At 36.2% G+C, this 16571-nt stretch overlaps 2 protein-coding genes and 1 non-coding gene across 7 annotated transcripts in view; 2 read left to right on the plus strand and 1 right to left on the minus strand.

The window, feature by feature from the left end:
• Positions 1–877: 877 nt before the first annotated feature.
• her7 (hairy and enhancer of split related-7) lies at positions 878–2722 on the plus strand. The gene is made up of 3 exons (XM_056247293.1): positions 878–981; positions 1089–1184; positions 2181–2722. Exons 1-3 carry the CDS (start codon positions 937–939, stop codon positions 2658–2660), a joined length of 621 nt encoding a protein of 206 aa, XP_056103268.1. The 5' UTR covers positions 878–936; the 3' UTR covers positions 2661–2722.
• Positions 2723–11079: 8357 nt separating this feature from the next.
• Positions 11080–11212, minus strand: LOC130082554 (small nucleolar RNA SNORA57). Its single transcript, XR_008806783.1, has one exon. It is a non-coding gene; the product is annotated as a small nucleolar RNA SNORA57 (small nucleolar RNA).
• Positions 11213–13106: 1894 nt separating this feature from the next.
• ganaba (glucosidase II alpha subunit a) overlaps positions 13107–16571 on the plus strand; it is a 32331-nt gene continuing 28866 nt past the window's right edge. For 3 of the 5 annotated variants that reach the window (XM_056247425.1, XM_056247427.1, XM_056247428.1), the window contains exons 1-2: positions 13107–13169; positions 13495–13581. In XM_056247425.1, coding sequence (XP_056103400.1) covers positions 13150–13169; positions 13495–13581 — 107 coding nt within the window. In that variant the 5' untranslated portion in view covers positions 13107–13149. Of the gene's footprint in view, positions 13170–13194; positions 13397–13494; positions 13582–16571 lie in introns of those variants that run through there. The other 2 variants (XM_056247424.1, XM_056247426.1) reach the window with 1 other exon arrangement.

Here is a 16571-nt window from a genome sequence, read left to right on the forward strand (position 1 = left end):
CGAGTGTATAGGAACTAACATAACTGGACTGGACTCAGCCTCGGCAGCCGTATTATGATCATTCTGATAATGCATTTCATATTTAAGAATAGTTTATAATGTAGTTGTTTCTGCTGTTTTATGCAACTTTGGGGTCGCTTGTTCATAACATCACTGCAACAACGGATGCAGGCTTAAAGATTGTAGTTGTATTTTTTTGTTTTGGCTGCATTAATTCTAGCCTGTATGTGGTACAATTATGCGAAAACGTTCAAAATATGCAAAATTCCAACAGTGGAACTAAGACTCTTGACATTAAAAGAGAGCTCTTTTCCTTTTATTATTATAATGGCGTCTGTGTCACCAGCGGCGCGTGCTGGGCGATTGATATGCATATTTACTGAGGGTGTTTTCTCATGCGCGCACGTGCCCACGGAAGTCGAGGTGTCAGTGAGCGTGTGCCATCAGCGCTTTTCATCTAAAATCGGCCTGAATGTCTTCAACCAATTCAGTGGAGATTATATGTTAGCTAACTACAGTAATAGGTACAAAATAAGTAGCTATTTGTAATAAATATGTAAGACAACACACTGTACCCAGAACGCGATACAACACTTCAGCAATGTCCGTGGTCAATAAACGGCTACAGCATATAGGTATGATCTTCAACATTACAATAACTTTTAATATTGTAGCCTATCTACTTTCAGTGTTTTTAGCTGGGAACAAACTGCACGAGAGCATTGCGCGTTCAGGTTCAGCCTGTGACAGATAGTGGGCGTGGTTTGTGGCCACGCGCCTGGAAGCCTATAAATACCTGAGCTCAGTTTCAAACCTGCATCTCACTGTCTGCGCGCTCGAGAAGTGATCTTTACCCAGCACACCTCACAGAAGAAGACTACTCGGATCTTTACTGGATCATCACTGATATAAACCATTGTTTGGAGCATTCGTGCAATGAAAATCCTTGAAGAGACTGAGACCGTTAAAATGGACAGAAAGGTAAATATTTATTTCTGTGCATGAATCTCAAACTCTAACATTGCAGCCTGGCAAAAGCTTGTAAACCCCGACCTGTCCACTGACACTAGTCGTAATGTTTTCTGCAGCTGTTGAAGCCTGAGGTAGAAAGGCGGAGAAGAGAAAGAATGAATCGGAGTCTGGAGAACCTGAGAACTCTTCTTCTGCAAGGCCCTGAGCACAATGTAAGAACAGCATGCTTTTTCACTTCTCAAAATAATAAGCTTATATGCTCTTAATAATAAAGCTTCCAAAAAGGAGTTTTCACCGCAATGCTATATAGAAGAACCATTTGCAGTAAACAGTTCTTAAAATATAAAGAACCTTTTGTGCAATGCAAAGACTCCATGAATGTTAAAGGTTCTTTATGGAACCATCAATTACCCCTTTTCCACCAAAAAAGAACTGGTTCGGAACTAGTGCTGGTTCAAAGTTGGTTCGGAGTTGGTTCAACTTGCGAACCTTCTCAGAACCTGTTTGTTTTTCCACTGACTAGAGCGCCCAGCGAACGACGTTGTTACGTCACTGTGTACGTCGCCAAGCCATACGTCAAACGCTTGCAAGTACAACATTACTTTGGGATTATCTCTAACTCGTGTACCAAGAAGGCTTTAAAAACAATTGAAATATGTAAGTCTTTTAATCTTTTCCTTTGATATGTAATCTTTTATGATATGTTATGTACCCATGTCTTGTCTTTTTTTTTCTTTCCATTTATTTGTTCTATATTGTGACTGTTTTTTTCTTTGCTTACATAATGTTTTCAATAAAAAAAAAACTAAAAAAAAAACTAGAAACGCTTGCGCCAACTTCAAGCATAACAATTACAATGGCGGACTACATCGTGTTTCTGCAAATGTTTCTCCTGGCTTTGCGATCCTATATTATGGTCAGAAAAGATGTTTAGAACACATCTAAACCCGCGCCCAGCCCCCGACGTAAGCATGACGTGGTAAAAGAACGGTTCTAGTCCAGCAAAGAGTTGGTGCCGCTTGGGAACCAGTTTTCCTGGCCGAGAACCGGTTCTTTGGCTGTCGAAACACAAAGAACTGGTTCGCGCGCAGGCACCGGCTCCGAACCGGCTCTCAAAATGCTTCGGTGGAAAAGGGGCTTGAGTCAATATAAGAGTTCTCTATCAAGTCTGTGTTTGCTTGGTCTAAATCCTCCTCTTTCATTTTCAGAGTCCTTCTCAAAGAAGACTAGAGAAAGCAGAGATCCTGGAATACACCGTCCTGTTTCTGCAAAACTCTGTCGCTCAGGCCAAGAAAGCAAAGGATGTGGAAGGAGGAGAGAAACATCAGTTCGTGGACGGCTTTTCTTCATGTCTTCAGAAAGCGGCCCGTTTCCTGTCAGATGAAGGCGATTCCCATGGACTGGAAGCTTCTGTCTCCGAGACGATGTGTCACCGTCTGACTCGACCCTGCATGTCATCCAGCATCAGACTGCCGGTCAGAGTCCAGAACTCTGTTCCAGATTCACACGCACAGCAGGAGAACTCTGTTTGCAAACAAGGACTTCCATCCGCTTGCAGGAACATTGTGCCAGACTCTAACAGGTTTCCATCCAGAAACACAGACTCAAACACACAGCATTCGACGGCCCGGCCCGACTCTCAGCAACAAGCAGTGGTCAGTCAGACGGTCTGGAGACCCTGGCCTTGAGAGAGATCAAGGCTGAGACATGGACTCAAAAACAGCGGGCTTGTGTAATAATCAGACATGGTTCATCTCTTCTGAAATAGGCTGCAGAGAGACATGTTTATTTCCAAAAAATAAAATGTTGTGTAATGATTTTATCATCAAGACATCTCATTGGAAATGTGTAAATAGTGTATGATAAACATGGCAATATATTTTTTACACAGATTTTTCTTTTTTTTTTCTTTGCATGATCTGTACTGGGTGTATGATCATTTGTAATACATAACTGATGTATGTATTTATCTATTTTGCACATTTATTTATTCATGATGACATTCCATTTTATGCTCAGATTTATAGGTGTGTATTTTGGAGACTGAAGCAAATACATTCCATCATTAAAATTTTAAAATGAATCGGTTGTTTTTTCTTCTAAATAATATTAATTGTTGATGTCGTGAGCAACTTTAGTGATCGCTTTCTGCACGCGCCGGACATTTAAAGTCCGCTTTGATCATAGAAGCCTTTGAAATGCGCGCGACCAATGTGTCGCGCGAGTGTGTGAATGTTTGGGGCGAATATCTGGCACACTTCCACAAGACTTCTGTTCACACACCTCTGCTTCCTCTGCTCGTTTGTCTGCTCAGATAATGAAGAAACGGTGCGAAAGGGCGCCACGTGCCTTGGCACCTTGACGGAGACATCCGCATAAACAAAGATGTGCTATATAGCCTATTGACTTGCCGTATATAAATAGTGTGTGTGTGTGTGTGTGCACAGTCTGGCACACGACTTTGGATCATTTTTTACTCTAGTTATGGGCTATAGTTTGTCTCAAATCACACATGTATCAAATTGACTATTGTTGCCGCGCGCGTTTTAAAAAATATGCACGAACATAGTCTGAGAAGAACGAGCATGCGAAGAGGAATTGAGGATTAAAACTATTCTTTTCCGCTCTTGTGCTAGTTTATTCTACTAAACTGGTGTTTAAAAGCTGGGAAAGACTCCTAGACATCTGAGAGATGCTAATGACTGGACAAAAGGCTGAAGTGAACCATGGTTTAACACGTCTTGGGCTCTGGATTTTGTCTCGCAAGTGTGAAGCCCAGACGACTCAACGACTGGCACGCGCATTTCCATCCGTTTGAACCACAGTAGCGTGAATTTTTTTACACAATAAAATTTATTGTGGCCAGGGAATGAAGGTCAGATGTGTTTCCCACGCTTCACGTTTTTAGCTTATTAGGTTTTTTTTATTTCCCTCCAGTCATTAAACAGTTCAAACGGTTGTTTCGCAATAAATAAATAAATAACTGCTTGTTTCCCAAAAATAAATATATAAAAACCCCTCTGTTTTAATGTGCCCTTAATCTGCGATTAATTTAGAAAATGTTACAGTAAAGTTTAAAAGTTTGGAGTAGGCTAATAATTTTTTTTGTGTGTGAAAGAAGTCTCTTCTGCTCACCAATGATTAAAAATACAGTAACACAGTAATGTTTTGATTATAAATTAAAGAAGTATTTGAATGTAAAATTAAATGTAATCTAATTTTCAGCCTCATTAGTGTCTTCAGTGTCACATGATCCTTCAGAAATCATTCTATGATGATTTGAAACATTTATTATTATTATCAATGTTGAAATAGTTTGATGAATAGAAAGTTCAAAAGAACAGCATTTAATATAAATCTTTTGTAACATTTTTAATGTTTTTAGTGTCAATTTTGATCAATTTAATGCATCCTCATTTGCTGAATAAAAGTATTTTTTTTAATCTTACTACCCCAAACCTTTGAATGGTATTCTGGTTTTCACAAAAACATGAAGCAGGACAACTGTTTTCAACATTGATAATAATCAGAAATGTTTCTTGAGCGGCAAATAAGCATGTTAGAATTATTCAGCTTTACATAACAGCAATAAATTAGTTTTTTTTTAGTTTATTTGATCAAAAATAGAGTAAAAACTGAAAAAATGAGATATATTATTATAATTTAAAATCACAGTTTCCATTTGAATATGAATATATATATAGGCCTATATATATATAGTTGCAATCGAAATTATTCAACCCCCATTGCTAATCAGGTTTATTGGCAAAATTTACAGACTTTCAGCTGTTTGCAATGAACAAATCAAACAAAAGTAATTGAAATAGCTTAACACAACATGTTTCAAGTGGTTTTCCCAAATTCAACTGAAAATGCATCTTTTAATGACTTCTGCAGTCTCAAAATTATTCAACCCCTTCATGGCAAGCATCTTTAGTACTTAGTTGAACACCCTTTTGCTGTTATGACCGGCTGAAAATGAGATATATAATCAGACACCAGCTCCTGGCAGCGTTTCTGAGAAATCTTAGCTCATTCCTCATGAGCAATGGTCCAGTTCAGTAATATTCTTGGGTTTGCGTGCTGCAACCACCTTGGGGTTCAAGTCAGGTGACGATGATGCAACTGTAAAATCTTCCAGGACTTCTTCTCCAAGCCTTGGTGGGATTTGAGGTATGCTTGGGATCATTGTTCTGTTGGAAGGTCCATTGATGCCCAAGCTTCAGCTTCCTCACTGACGGCATGACATTTTCTCCTAGGATTTGCTGATATACAAAAATTAATCCATCTTGCCTTCCACACGCTGCAGGTTTCCAGTGTCAGAGGATTCAAGCCATGCTGAACTGTAGACAGTGTTCTTCACACCATATGCTTCATTCTTCTTTCTCCAGACAGAACGCTGATCCATAGGGCCGAAAAGTTCCAGTTTTGTTTCATCGCTCCACAGAACAGAATCCCAAACCTTTAGTGGTTTATTAATATGATCTTGACCACTTTTCTTGTGCTTTTGGGTCAGTAGTGGTGTACGTCATGGAGTAATAACATGGAAACCACATGCGTTTAGTACGGGCCTTACTGTGCAGCTGAAACCTCAGTGCCTCTTACCAAGTCTTGCTGCAGGTCTTTTGCAGTCACTCGAGTGTTTTTCTGAACCCGCCATCTCAGAAATCTGGTTGCAGCCGTAGATAGCATTCAATTTCTGCCCCGTCCAGTAGTGACCACTGTTCATTTAACTTTGAACTTGCGAACTATGCCTCCAACGGTGTCTCTCTAGGAACATTTAGTGCCTTTTTGTATCCTGACCCTTGTTTGTGACGGGCGATGAAATCTTCTCTTAACTTTTTGGACCATTCTTTTGACTTAGTGTTACGTCCCTTAGATTTTTTTTATGTTTGGCTACTAGGGGTTAATATGAAGGTCAGGGCAATAAAAGAAAAAGGATCAAATCAAAACTCTGATCAAAAGTGTTTATTGTACAGTGCCAAAAGTGAAAAGAGGAAGAGAAAATAATATTTACCCAAAAAAACACAAATAACAATAGCAAAAACAAGGTGGGAAGGCGAGCTCGAGAGATGCCAAATAAAATAAATAAATTCAACAAAACAAAGCTAACTGGGTTAATTCAGCTAAACTAACTTTAAAATAGACGGTTCTTTAAAGGTTCTTTACACGTAATAACCGTAATTAGTACCGTATCGTCCTGATGAACCCTTTATTGCAACCCTTGAATTATAGGCCTATATCTAAACTCCCTTTCATGGCAAAGATTCTAGAGAAAGTGGTAGCAGAGCAGCTTACTACCTTCTTAGAGATAAATTATATTTTTGACAAATATCAGTCAGGTTTTCGTAAAAGACATTCTACGGAAACTGCACTGGTGAAAGTTTCAAGTGATATTTTGATGTCAGCTGATTCTGGGAAGCAAACAGTGTTAGTTAGTTTTGTTGGACCTTACATCTCCCTTTGACACTATTGATCACAATATTATGCTTAATAAACTTCAGGATCTATTAGGGATATCTGGATCAGCTCTGAAATGGTTCTCATCTTACCTTACTGGTAGAAGCTTCAGTGTTTTATAAATCAGAACATGTCAGATACTGCAGGTTTATCGAGTGGTGTTCCTCAGGGTTCAGTCCTGGGACCGATTCTTTTTCTTCTGTATATACTCCCTCTAGGACAGATAATAAGCCAGTTTCAGGATGTCTCTTATCACTTGTATGCAGATGACATTCAGTTATACTGTTCTTTTAAGCCTACTGAGTTATATAAACTGTCATCTTTAATCAACTGTCTGAGCCGGATCAAGCAGTGGCTAAATGACAACTTTTTAATGCTGAACTCAGCCAAGACTGAAACTTTAATCATTGCCCCTGAGCAGAGCATCCCTCAGATAAAACAACATATCGGTGCCTTAGGTTCGTCTGTTCAGCCGAGTCTCAGGAGCTTAGGTGTTGTTTTTGATGCGGCCATGTCTCTGGAGAAACACTCGAAACAACTTATTAAAAACGGTTTCTTTCAATTAAGGAACATTTTCTAAGATAAGAGCCTCGGTCTCAAAAGCCGAGTTGGAGATGATCATTCACGCTTTTATCTCGTCTCGTTTAGACTATTGTAACAGTCTTTTTATTTGCCTTAATAAGAAAGATCTTTGTCGTCTCCAGACTGTCCAAAATTCTGCTGCTATAGGCTTTTAACCCACATGAGTAAAAGGGCACATATTACTCCAGTTTTAGCTTCACTTCATTGGTTACCAGTGAAATTTAGAATGCATCTCTGTATCTCTGACCTGATACAGCTGCGTACGTCCTCACGTAGTCTGAGATCAACAGGCCAGAGACTATTAGTTGCCCCTCTTACACATTTTAAAACTAGGGGGGACCGTTCATTTCAAGGTGTGGCACCCAGATTGTGGAACGCTTTGCCTCCTTCCATACGCTGCTTGGATTGTGTGGAAATTTTTAAAAACCCAGTTGAAAACTCTGTTTTTTAAAGAGGCTTTTAACTAGACTGTAGGGTGGTTATAATGTGTACGTGCAGTGTTTAATTTGATTATGTGCTGTAATGTATTTATAAGAGTTGTGATTTCTTTCTTTTGTTGTGAAGCACTTTGTGATTTTTATCTGAGAAATGTGCTATACAAATAAATTTTACTTACTTACTTATGTGCTGAAATGGTTCTTTGTGTTTGAGTTTAGGGTTCTCTGTTCCCGCCTTTATGTTTTTCAAATCTGTAACTGCCAAAGCCTCTACTGATTTTCTGGAGCTCAGCTACAACTACTGCAGGCTGTCAGGTGTCAACATACTCGCAACAGGTAAATAGTTTCTTTCTTAAAATGTCTATAAATTATTAATTAAATAATTAAACTTTAAAAATGGTAGTAATCATGTATTTTTCTTTTTTTAGTTTAACAGAACATGTAGGCTAAGTGTGAGCAGCTCTGTTCAGTTAAGGATACCCATCTTCTCTTCTCCACACAGTAACACAGATATGGAATTTAATTTATGATCCATATTGTTTTGATTTTTTTTTTAATTATGACATTAAAGCTATACCATGACTTTATATCACTTTTTCCTTTTAACATCGTAAAGGGCTCATTCTGTCTATTTTTGATAATTTTGGCCTTCATGAACATAATTGTTTTTACATAATCAAATGGAAGAGACACAATGTAACTCTAAACTCAATTGTGTATTTCAGATGCTGTCACGTATCATAACCTCATCGTCTGCAGAGAGAAACTGCCACTCAGAATACACACATAATGAAGGACGTAAAGACATCGGGGATTGTGAAGATATTCACTAACTCGGTCTTCATTACATCTATATCGTGTTCAATGTCAATTGTTATTTATTAATGTATTCAGCTATCAACTGTTGTTAGAGCGCTGTGATTTTTGCTACAATCTGCCATGTCAATAAAAAATAAAAGTACCTAATTGACACAACATGCTGTAAAAAAACAAACCGGGTGAACCGGGACGTCATCATCCTTCATGAAGACTGACAGGCTGTGGATCCAATGAACACACACACACACACACACACACACACAACAAAAGACTACCGACATATATCCATATGCAACACACTTAATACGTACAGCGTACGTAACACTTTGCCATATTTATTTCTAACATGCAGTCAAACGTGACGCTCAACAAACCTAGCCAGGTATTTTCATGTGTTCTAGCTCAAGCACACCTGGTGCAACTAATGAAGCCCTTGATTAGTTGCATCAGGTGTGCTTGAGACAACACTTTTTTTGCAGATTTGGGCTGTTGTGAGGGATCCTATTCAGGGGGTTGAATACTTTTGAAACTGCAGAAGCCATTAAAAGTTGTATTTTCAGTTAAATATGGGGAAACCATTTGACAGATTTGTTCTGTTCAGCTATTTAAATGACTTTTTTTTTTATTTGTTCATTGCAACCAGCTGAAAATTTTGCCAATAAACCTGATTTGCAATGGGGGTCACAACTATATATATATATTTATTATTTTTTTAAATAAAAAACAATCCACATGGAAACAGTGATTTTAAATTGTAATAATATTTGACATCATTTCTGTTTTTACTCTATTTTTGATCAAATAAATTTAGACTTTAAAAAAACTTATGGTCACACATATTTATGTTATTCCTGGTCAGTTAGATCATTTAGATGTGAAACAGTTAATGGCTATTGGCTAATAAGAAACAACAGATGTAAAACCACAGGTGAAAACTGTGCCTCCTAGTGGAATTACAAGAAAAACGACAATGTCTACATAGAATAGATATTCACAAATATCACCATCCTATCACCTTTTTTAATTTTGCATGGTCTGTATTAGGTGTATGGTCATTTGTAATATCTGATGAACATATTTATCCTTTTTGCACATTTATTCATGACATTCACTTGTGCTTATGCTCAGATTTAGTTGTAGGTATATTTTGGAGATTTAAATACATCCCATCATTAAAATTTTCAAATGAATTAGTATTGTATTTTTCTCTTCATTCCATCACAACAGAAATGCAACCGCTGCATGTCTTATCTATTAAATTGAACAAAGAACCCATCAGAAATGTAGGCCTACATCATTAATGCTTTTTGGCTAAGTAAGCACTCTTGGGATATTGGATCTTTTGGTCTCAGCGTAATATAAATCAGTTTAAATATATGGGACATCCTCATAGCTTTTGTAAACCTGGGACATTTTCCAAGTAGACGATAACAAAAGTTGTAATATGTAAATTGTTAAGGATTAAGGTTTAACTTAAGGCTTGAATATGAGTAGACAGAAAGTTTACAGTAGCCTTTTTTAGTCTTTATTAAAGATCCACAATTACTGAAATATAAATTAAACCATGCATGTAGAAAAATGGTGTACACTAACATAGACAAGAAACATGTGTTGTGAACCAAGATCATTGCAACAATTTTTTTTTACTCTTCATTCACTGTTATGGGGGCACAAATGTGCAATACAAAACTAATATCTACATTAGAAGAAAAAAAAAATAGTAAAAAGTTAGATTTAGTTGTTTCTGCTGCTTGTCTAAAAGATTAATTCCCAAGCACCAAAATAACTAATGATGTTGACAAACCATTGTAAACTTGCCCACAACTGAAGGTCCTGCACTATACATTCTTGATCTAATCACAATACCACAGCTATTAAAGAAAACGTGGAATGTTGAGAGATTTTAAAAGCATTTATGATTTTTTCATATTACTTTGAAATTTAATAAAGAATTAACTTAATTGCAACTACACAATACATGAAATCCCTCAAACTCTAAAGTGCAAGTTACTGCACAAATTGTGTTCATACCACGGAATACAAATATTAGCAACAGAGCCTAAAGGGATGTTCACCCAAGAATGGTCATTTCACACATGGCCTAAACCTGTATGAGTTTCTTCTGTTGAACACATGATATTTTGAAGGTTGGTAATCAAACAGTTGACTAGCCATTTTTTTCCCCTAATATGGAAGTCAATGGCTACAGTCAACCGTCTGGTTACCAACATTCTTCAAAATATCTTGTGTTCAACAGAAGAAAGAAACTCATACAGGTTTGGAACCACTTCAGAGCAAATAAAAATGATCATTTTAGGTGAACCATCCCTTTAACTGCAAATAAATGGACATATCCGGTCACTGAAAATGAATGAATCCCAATACACATTACGCAGTTGTACAAAACTAGTTTATTGAAAATATTAGTTATCAAATACAGAAAACAGGGCTGTTTGGTCTCACTGCAAATATAAACATAGCAGAAATGAGGTTTGTGCGCTAACAGACTTCAGAACTACTAACGTTAATTGAAATGTACTATAAAGACAATTTTCAACGTCTAAATACAGCAGATGCCATTTATCAAACCGTAGATATACTAAAGCGCAACTAATCTAATGCCTGTGGAAACCAAACACAAACCAAAGATTCTTGAGTAAGTTAACAGTTAGCTTCACTTCAAGCAGATCCGAGACTGGCACCACGAGGAGAAGCACAAGCCTGTGAAGAGTAAGAACTTACAATTAGAAGTTAAAGGACAATGTATATTCTAAAGATTAACATTTTGAATGTTAGCATTAAAGCAAAAGCGTGTTCCAGTGATTGAGGATAGAACCAGCCGATGGGAAACATGCTGGTACCGAAGACATTGCACTGGGTCTAGTCTCCCTCCATACATACACACAAGAGTATTACAAACGCGAGCATGCCAAGAATGGAGGTTTGTCATTCAAAATAACCGTCATAAACTTTAATCTCAGATACTACGCGTCAGGAAAACATTAAAAATAATCAATACGACATAAGAACTCGTTTCATGACTTCACATACCATTGGAACCGTTTCCCGAGAGCTGCTGCAGACAGAGAGAAAGAAACATGGCGACTCGTGTCGTTTTATACCAGCTGTGTGTGACGTCATCTCAGCGTTGAACGGAAACATCCAATCATCTGACGCCTCGAGTGGGAAACGGAGAAACGTCACAAGCTAATAACGCCTATGAACGCCGTCGTCGCATGACGTTTGCACTCAAATTTGTATGTCTCAAATTAAGTTACATTTAAAATAATAATAATATTTCAGTTATTCTCGCCACACAATTGTTTTCTTTGGACTAACTGTAATAATTATTCATAAGAGGAAATCCTTGTTTCTTGAAAACTGGTTCAGTAATGGAGTAATGTTAGTGAATGCAGATGTTTGACAATGATGGTAATTTATTTATCTATGATTTTATTTAAAGATAACAATTTCCAGTATCTAGGAAAGAATTTAATCTAGTTTTCAAGGCCATCTCTTTGGAAATTTGTATGCTTTTCAGAAACAATAATAGCGGCTCAATGATTTCTGTTTGTCCCCCTATAGACCAGAATCCACTGTGATATATTTGTTTCTGTTGTTACAAAATGAGGTCTTTATTTTTGTGTTCTGTGATTTTTCCTTATCTTAAAGACACATTCTTTTGGGGTTTTATATTAATGACAAGACTCTAAACAGAGTAGGTTTTTGTATTAACCTCCTTTTATTTATAGGAAAGTTTTATATCCATAAATGTAAATATACAAAGAGTAAACCCCGCTTTGACATCTTCAAACAAGAATTGAAGTTGTACTTAAATATAATTTCCACGTCTGTAAATAAGAAAGCTATAAAACATCTAGAATTTGTACCATGTTTAATATTCTTTCATAATATGTTTTTTTTGTGCTAATTAATATCTATCTTAAATAATAATAATTAATATCTAATTTTCAATAGATAAATCAGGCTTCTTTATATTATTTTTCTTGTTAACTATTGAACTATGACTTGTTTATTGTCTGAAAGTTTGTCTGTTTTTTGTATCTTTCATTTGTTAAAATTTGTAATTAAACAAATAGCCTACAAAAAGAAATTAAATATTTTTTATAATATTTTTTAAATGTCCTCATTTTTTAATGCTATTCGTTTATATTATTATTATTATTATTATTTATACTACTACTACTGCTGTTATTATTTCATTATGTCCTGTTTTTTTATTATGCACTATTATTATGAAATTATATATTTGTGAGGGAGACCCGATTTCACGACACTGTATCCTTGTTGTACTGCAAACATACAAGGGTATTTTATATACAAAAGGTATAATGTTTAAATGTACTATTAGAATCAAAACAAATATTAGTGATATACAAATGGAAATGATATTCAACCATCTAATACGATTAAATAAAAATGAACCACATGTAACCACAAACGGCTGTCAACCCTGAGCAGCGTAGAGAGAAAAAAGCAGAAAAATGTAACATGTATCACGCGACACAACGCAGGCGCAGTGTGTCTAAATAACCTTTGTTTGATTTCGGCCTGTAAGTTATCATTTCTTTCTATTCCTTGATCAAATAAAGTTTTTCAATGTTTTATTTTTTAAGTTTTAATATTATTCAGACAACTCTGACGAAATGTTGAAGCCATACCTATCTATAGATCTATACCGCCAAAATAATCTTGTATTGCGGTTGCACACTGTGTAAATTAGGGTAAAATAAAAAATCGTGATTGGTGCAGTCAAAATCCGAATGAACACAATCTTGCTGATAAAGTCCACGTGCACGACACAATTCAAACTGACTGGACGGACGCGCGCGGAGGGCAAAGTTCACACGGAGGCAAGATGGCGGCTTCCTGTGACAGGTATTGTATTGCTCTGGCCGGATAATAGGATTATGTGTATATAAAATCAAAGACGCAGCTATTTGAAATGCTCCTTTTACCTTTCGATTGATTTGAATACTTAAATCGCTTTACAGTCTTTGTGAGTTATTCCTCACTATGTCTAAAATCTTTCCTTACAAAAGACTAACGTTACTGTTGTGGTACCATGGTACAGCGATGAATCATCGTTTTATCTACAGTAAAGGGTTTGTCTGATTTTAATATAATATAAAAGCGTTAGCAACCGTGTCCGCACAGGTTACTGTTTTTTTATCCTTTGTGAACTCATGGTATTGTCTTTCAGTTTGTTGCTGATTCTGCTGTTGTGTCTGAGCGCTCAGGCTGTGGATCGCAGCAACTTTAAAACATGCGACCAGAGCACCTTCTGCAAGTGAGTATGACGAGTGAACTAAATATAAACTGAATATGCGGTATGAATAACATGAAACAGGATATCTGAAAAGATTTGTGCCGTGTTCTCATGTGATGCGTGTTACTTTTCTAAGCGCTGCTCAGGATAGACCAATCACAGCGGTTTGTCTGTGACGACAAAATCGTCTAGGACCTTTTCATTTGCTATCATATTTGTTTCCAATCTTTGAAATTAATACACGTGGATAGTTGTACTTCTTAGTTTGCACATCTCTCAAATTTTAAGAGAAATCAACGTCAGAGTAGTATGAAGCTGCAGACTCGGAGACCTGCATCTACAGTCCCCCTGCACCCAGAGTCCCGCATTCTCAGACCCCTCGTTTTTCGAGACAGCGCCTCCTATCAAATTGTATCGGATAAACATGTGAAGAACATGTGAAGAACTTAAGCCAAAACGTGAGTAGGCTATCTTCAATTTTATTTAGCGAATCGTAGTAGCCTACTCGTTTGATTTATTTTTTAATAAAACTAATTTAGCTCATTGATACAACATATGAATAGTCCATTTAATATTTGTAAAGATAGTTTGTAACAAGATTTGAGCCGTTAATGTATGTTTTTTCGCCCTCTTCCCCCCGAAAATATTTTGATAGCTAACGTTAGCCTTTAACCTTGGACTTTTTGTAGATATGTCATAAATGCTGCAGTGATTTTCACTGCCCATTTTGTGCCCCCATATATTTCAAACCCACAAAGTTGTCCAAAGTTCAAAAACATCTCAAGGGACACTTCAACAGAGCAGTGCAACATGAAGGTAACATTTGCAAACATCTTTTTTCTTTTTTTTTTCTTTCTTTCTTTTTGAAACATCATAAGACATGTGCTATCGGGCCTATAGGGATCTCCCAGTCACGTGACCCCTAGCCGCTTGTCAGCCATTTTGACGGAATACATCCGTCGGCTACTCATAGATCCATTGCCGTGGGTAATATATATTATTAGTATATTATACTAATAATATAATTATTAGTATATTAATATACTAATAATATAATTATTAGTATAATTAGCCTAAATATTGAAATACTTTGCGCTACAGTATTGATATAATTGAATGCGCAAAATCATGGTACAAAATATCTCGATACTGAACAGAATCGATTTTTTCCCCCACCACGTCATGTCATCACACTTATTATTAGCATCACAAAAATAAATATACAAGAGGAAGATAAAGGAATTAGGAATCATATATCCATATGAAGCACCACAAGTTCTTTTTACAGGCATTAAATGTGTAGAAAAACTTCCTGACATTGAGTTCGGTGACATTACAGCTACCTTGTTCACTTCCCATCACGCTACACCGGAGCTTCATTAAAAGAAAATTATTTTTCAATCATCACCGCAAAGGTTCGTCAATGTATTTTTTTCATCAAATTATAGTACCTACAATTTTTAAACTGCGTTTACAGGGGAAAACACAAAACAAAATCACCAACAAGATTAAGTGCATATTTTGATTACCAAAAAACAGGACACTCGGCCCGGCAAACAGATAGGCTACTCAAATGACACTCGAAATTTACTCAAAGATGCCTTATTAATTAATACATTTAAAGTAGCCTCCTCTGTATGGATAGAAAATTGTTATATTACAAGACACAAATTAAGATAGGCTTCTCAGAGGTTACTCAACATGTTTTATTATGACAGGTTTAAAAAATAATCAATGAAATAATGATAGAAATAATGTCTCTTCTGTATTAGAAAAATAAATATATAAATAACTAAAAGAAATACCTCCAAATTGAACAAAAATAGCTCTCACAAACTTACAAAAACGAACTAACAAAATGTATTTATATCTTTAGTTTTCTTCCTCTTTATCCTGTTTTTCTTCCTCGTCCTTGTTTGCCCATCTATATTTTGCTGTAGAGCTGATCTTTCCAAGCAATTTTTTAAAAACCAGGACATTTTCATCACTTTATAAAAAACAGCCAGGACAGGACGTAAAAACAGGACATGTCCTGGGAAAACAGGACTGTTGGTCACCCTAATTAAGTGTATCTTTAATGAATTTGTTTAATCTAGTTTGATCCAAGAAAAACGAAATAGCCTATATATAGGCTACTTTTTTATACAATCACTGACTGTCACTGTAGTATGATAAACTGTCATTGAGACTGTCTCAACCTGTGTTTCTAACGATTTATAAGAAGTGTCAAATAAAATACAAGATCAGCTTTTGGTATTTGAAAACGAAAGAATGTAATGTGATAATAGGCCTAACGAATTAACTGATCTAGGAATGTATGTATGCGTTTTGCCTGTTAATTGCCGCCAACCACTTTTCTCCGTTTTGTTTCTTTTGGGATACGGTATAAAGATATTCCTTTTGTATGATCACGTATCTGATCGCATCCAAATGCACAGCATCGCTCGGGCATGATAGGAATATTTCGCGACGAGCTGTATTATCACTGGCGGTTTAGCATTTTCTATACCGTCAAGATGGCTGCTCCAAATGGCGTGACGTCACGCGGGACGTCCCTATACTGTTGTAGGCTATTCCAGGGTACACCATACATCGATGGAGTCGCCCCTGCCGAACCCAGCAACATATCATTTTATGATTATGCAAAGCGACTTATAAATTAGTTTTTTAATGCAATTGAACACGAAAAGTAAAGTCACGAACACAGTTTTTTCTTCCTTTTTTCTTTACAGCAAGATGATGTTTAGGTGATCATTAAATAAAGTACAGAATTGTTTATTATTGGTGTTTTGTCTATTCTGATTTGTTTTGCTTTGCATAAAAAAAAAAAAAACAGATTTTGTAATGTTAGCATGGTAATGTTAATTAGACTATTATAGGTTGAACTGAAAGAAAAATTGGAATTTCAATAAAAATATATAAAAAAACATTGTAGCAATATAATATCACATACTATTTTTCAGAAGATAGTTCAATCTGTAATTGTATCCCTTCCATCGCAATGAGTTTTT

This window comes from Rhinichthys klamathensis, unplaced genomic scaffold, assembly GCF_029890125.1.
Source record: "Rhinichthys klamathensis goyatoka isolate OS25496 unplaced genomic scaffold, OSU_Roscu_1.1 h1tg000046l_1, whole genome shotgun sequence".
Taxonomy (NCBI): Eukaryota; Metazoa; Chordata; class Actinopteri; order Cypriniformes; family Leuciscidae; genus Rhinichthys; species Rhinichthys klamathensis.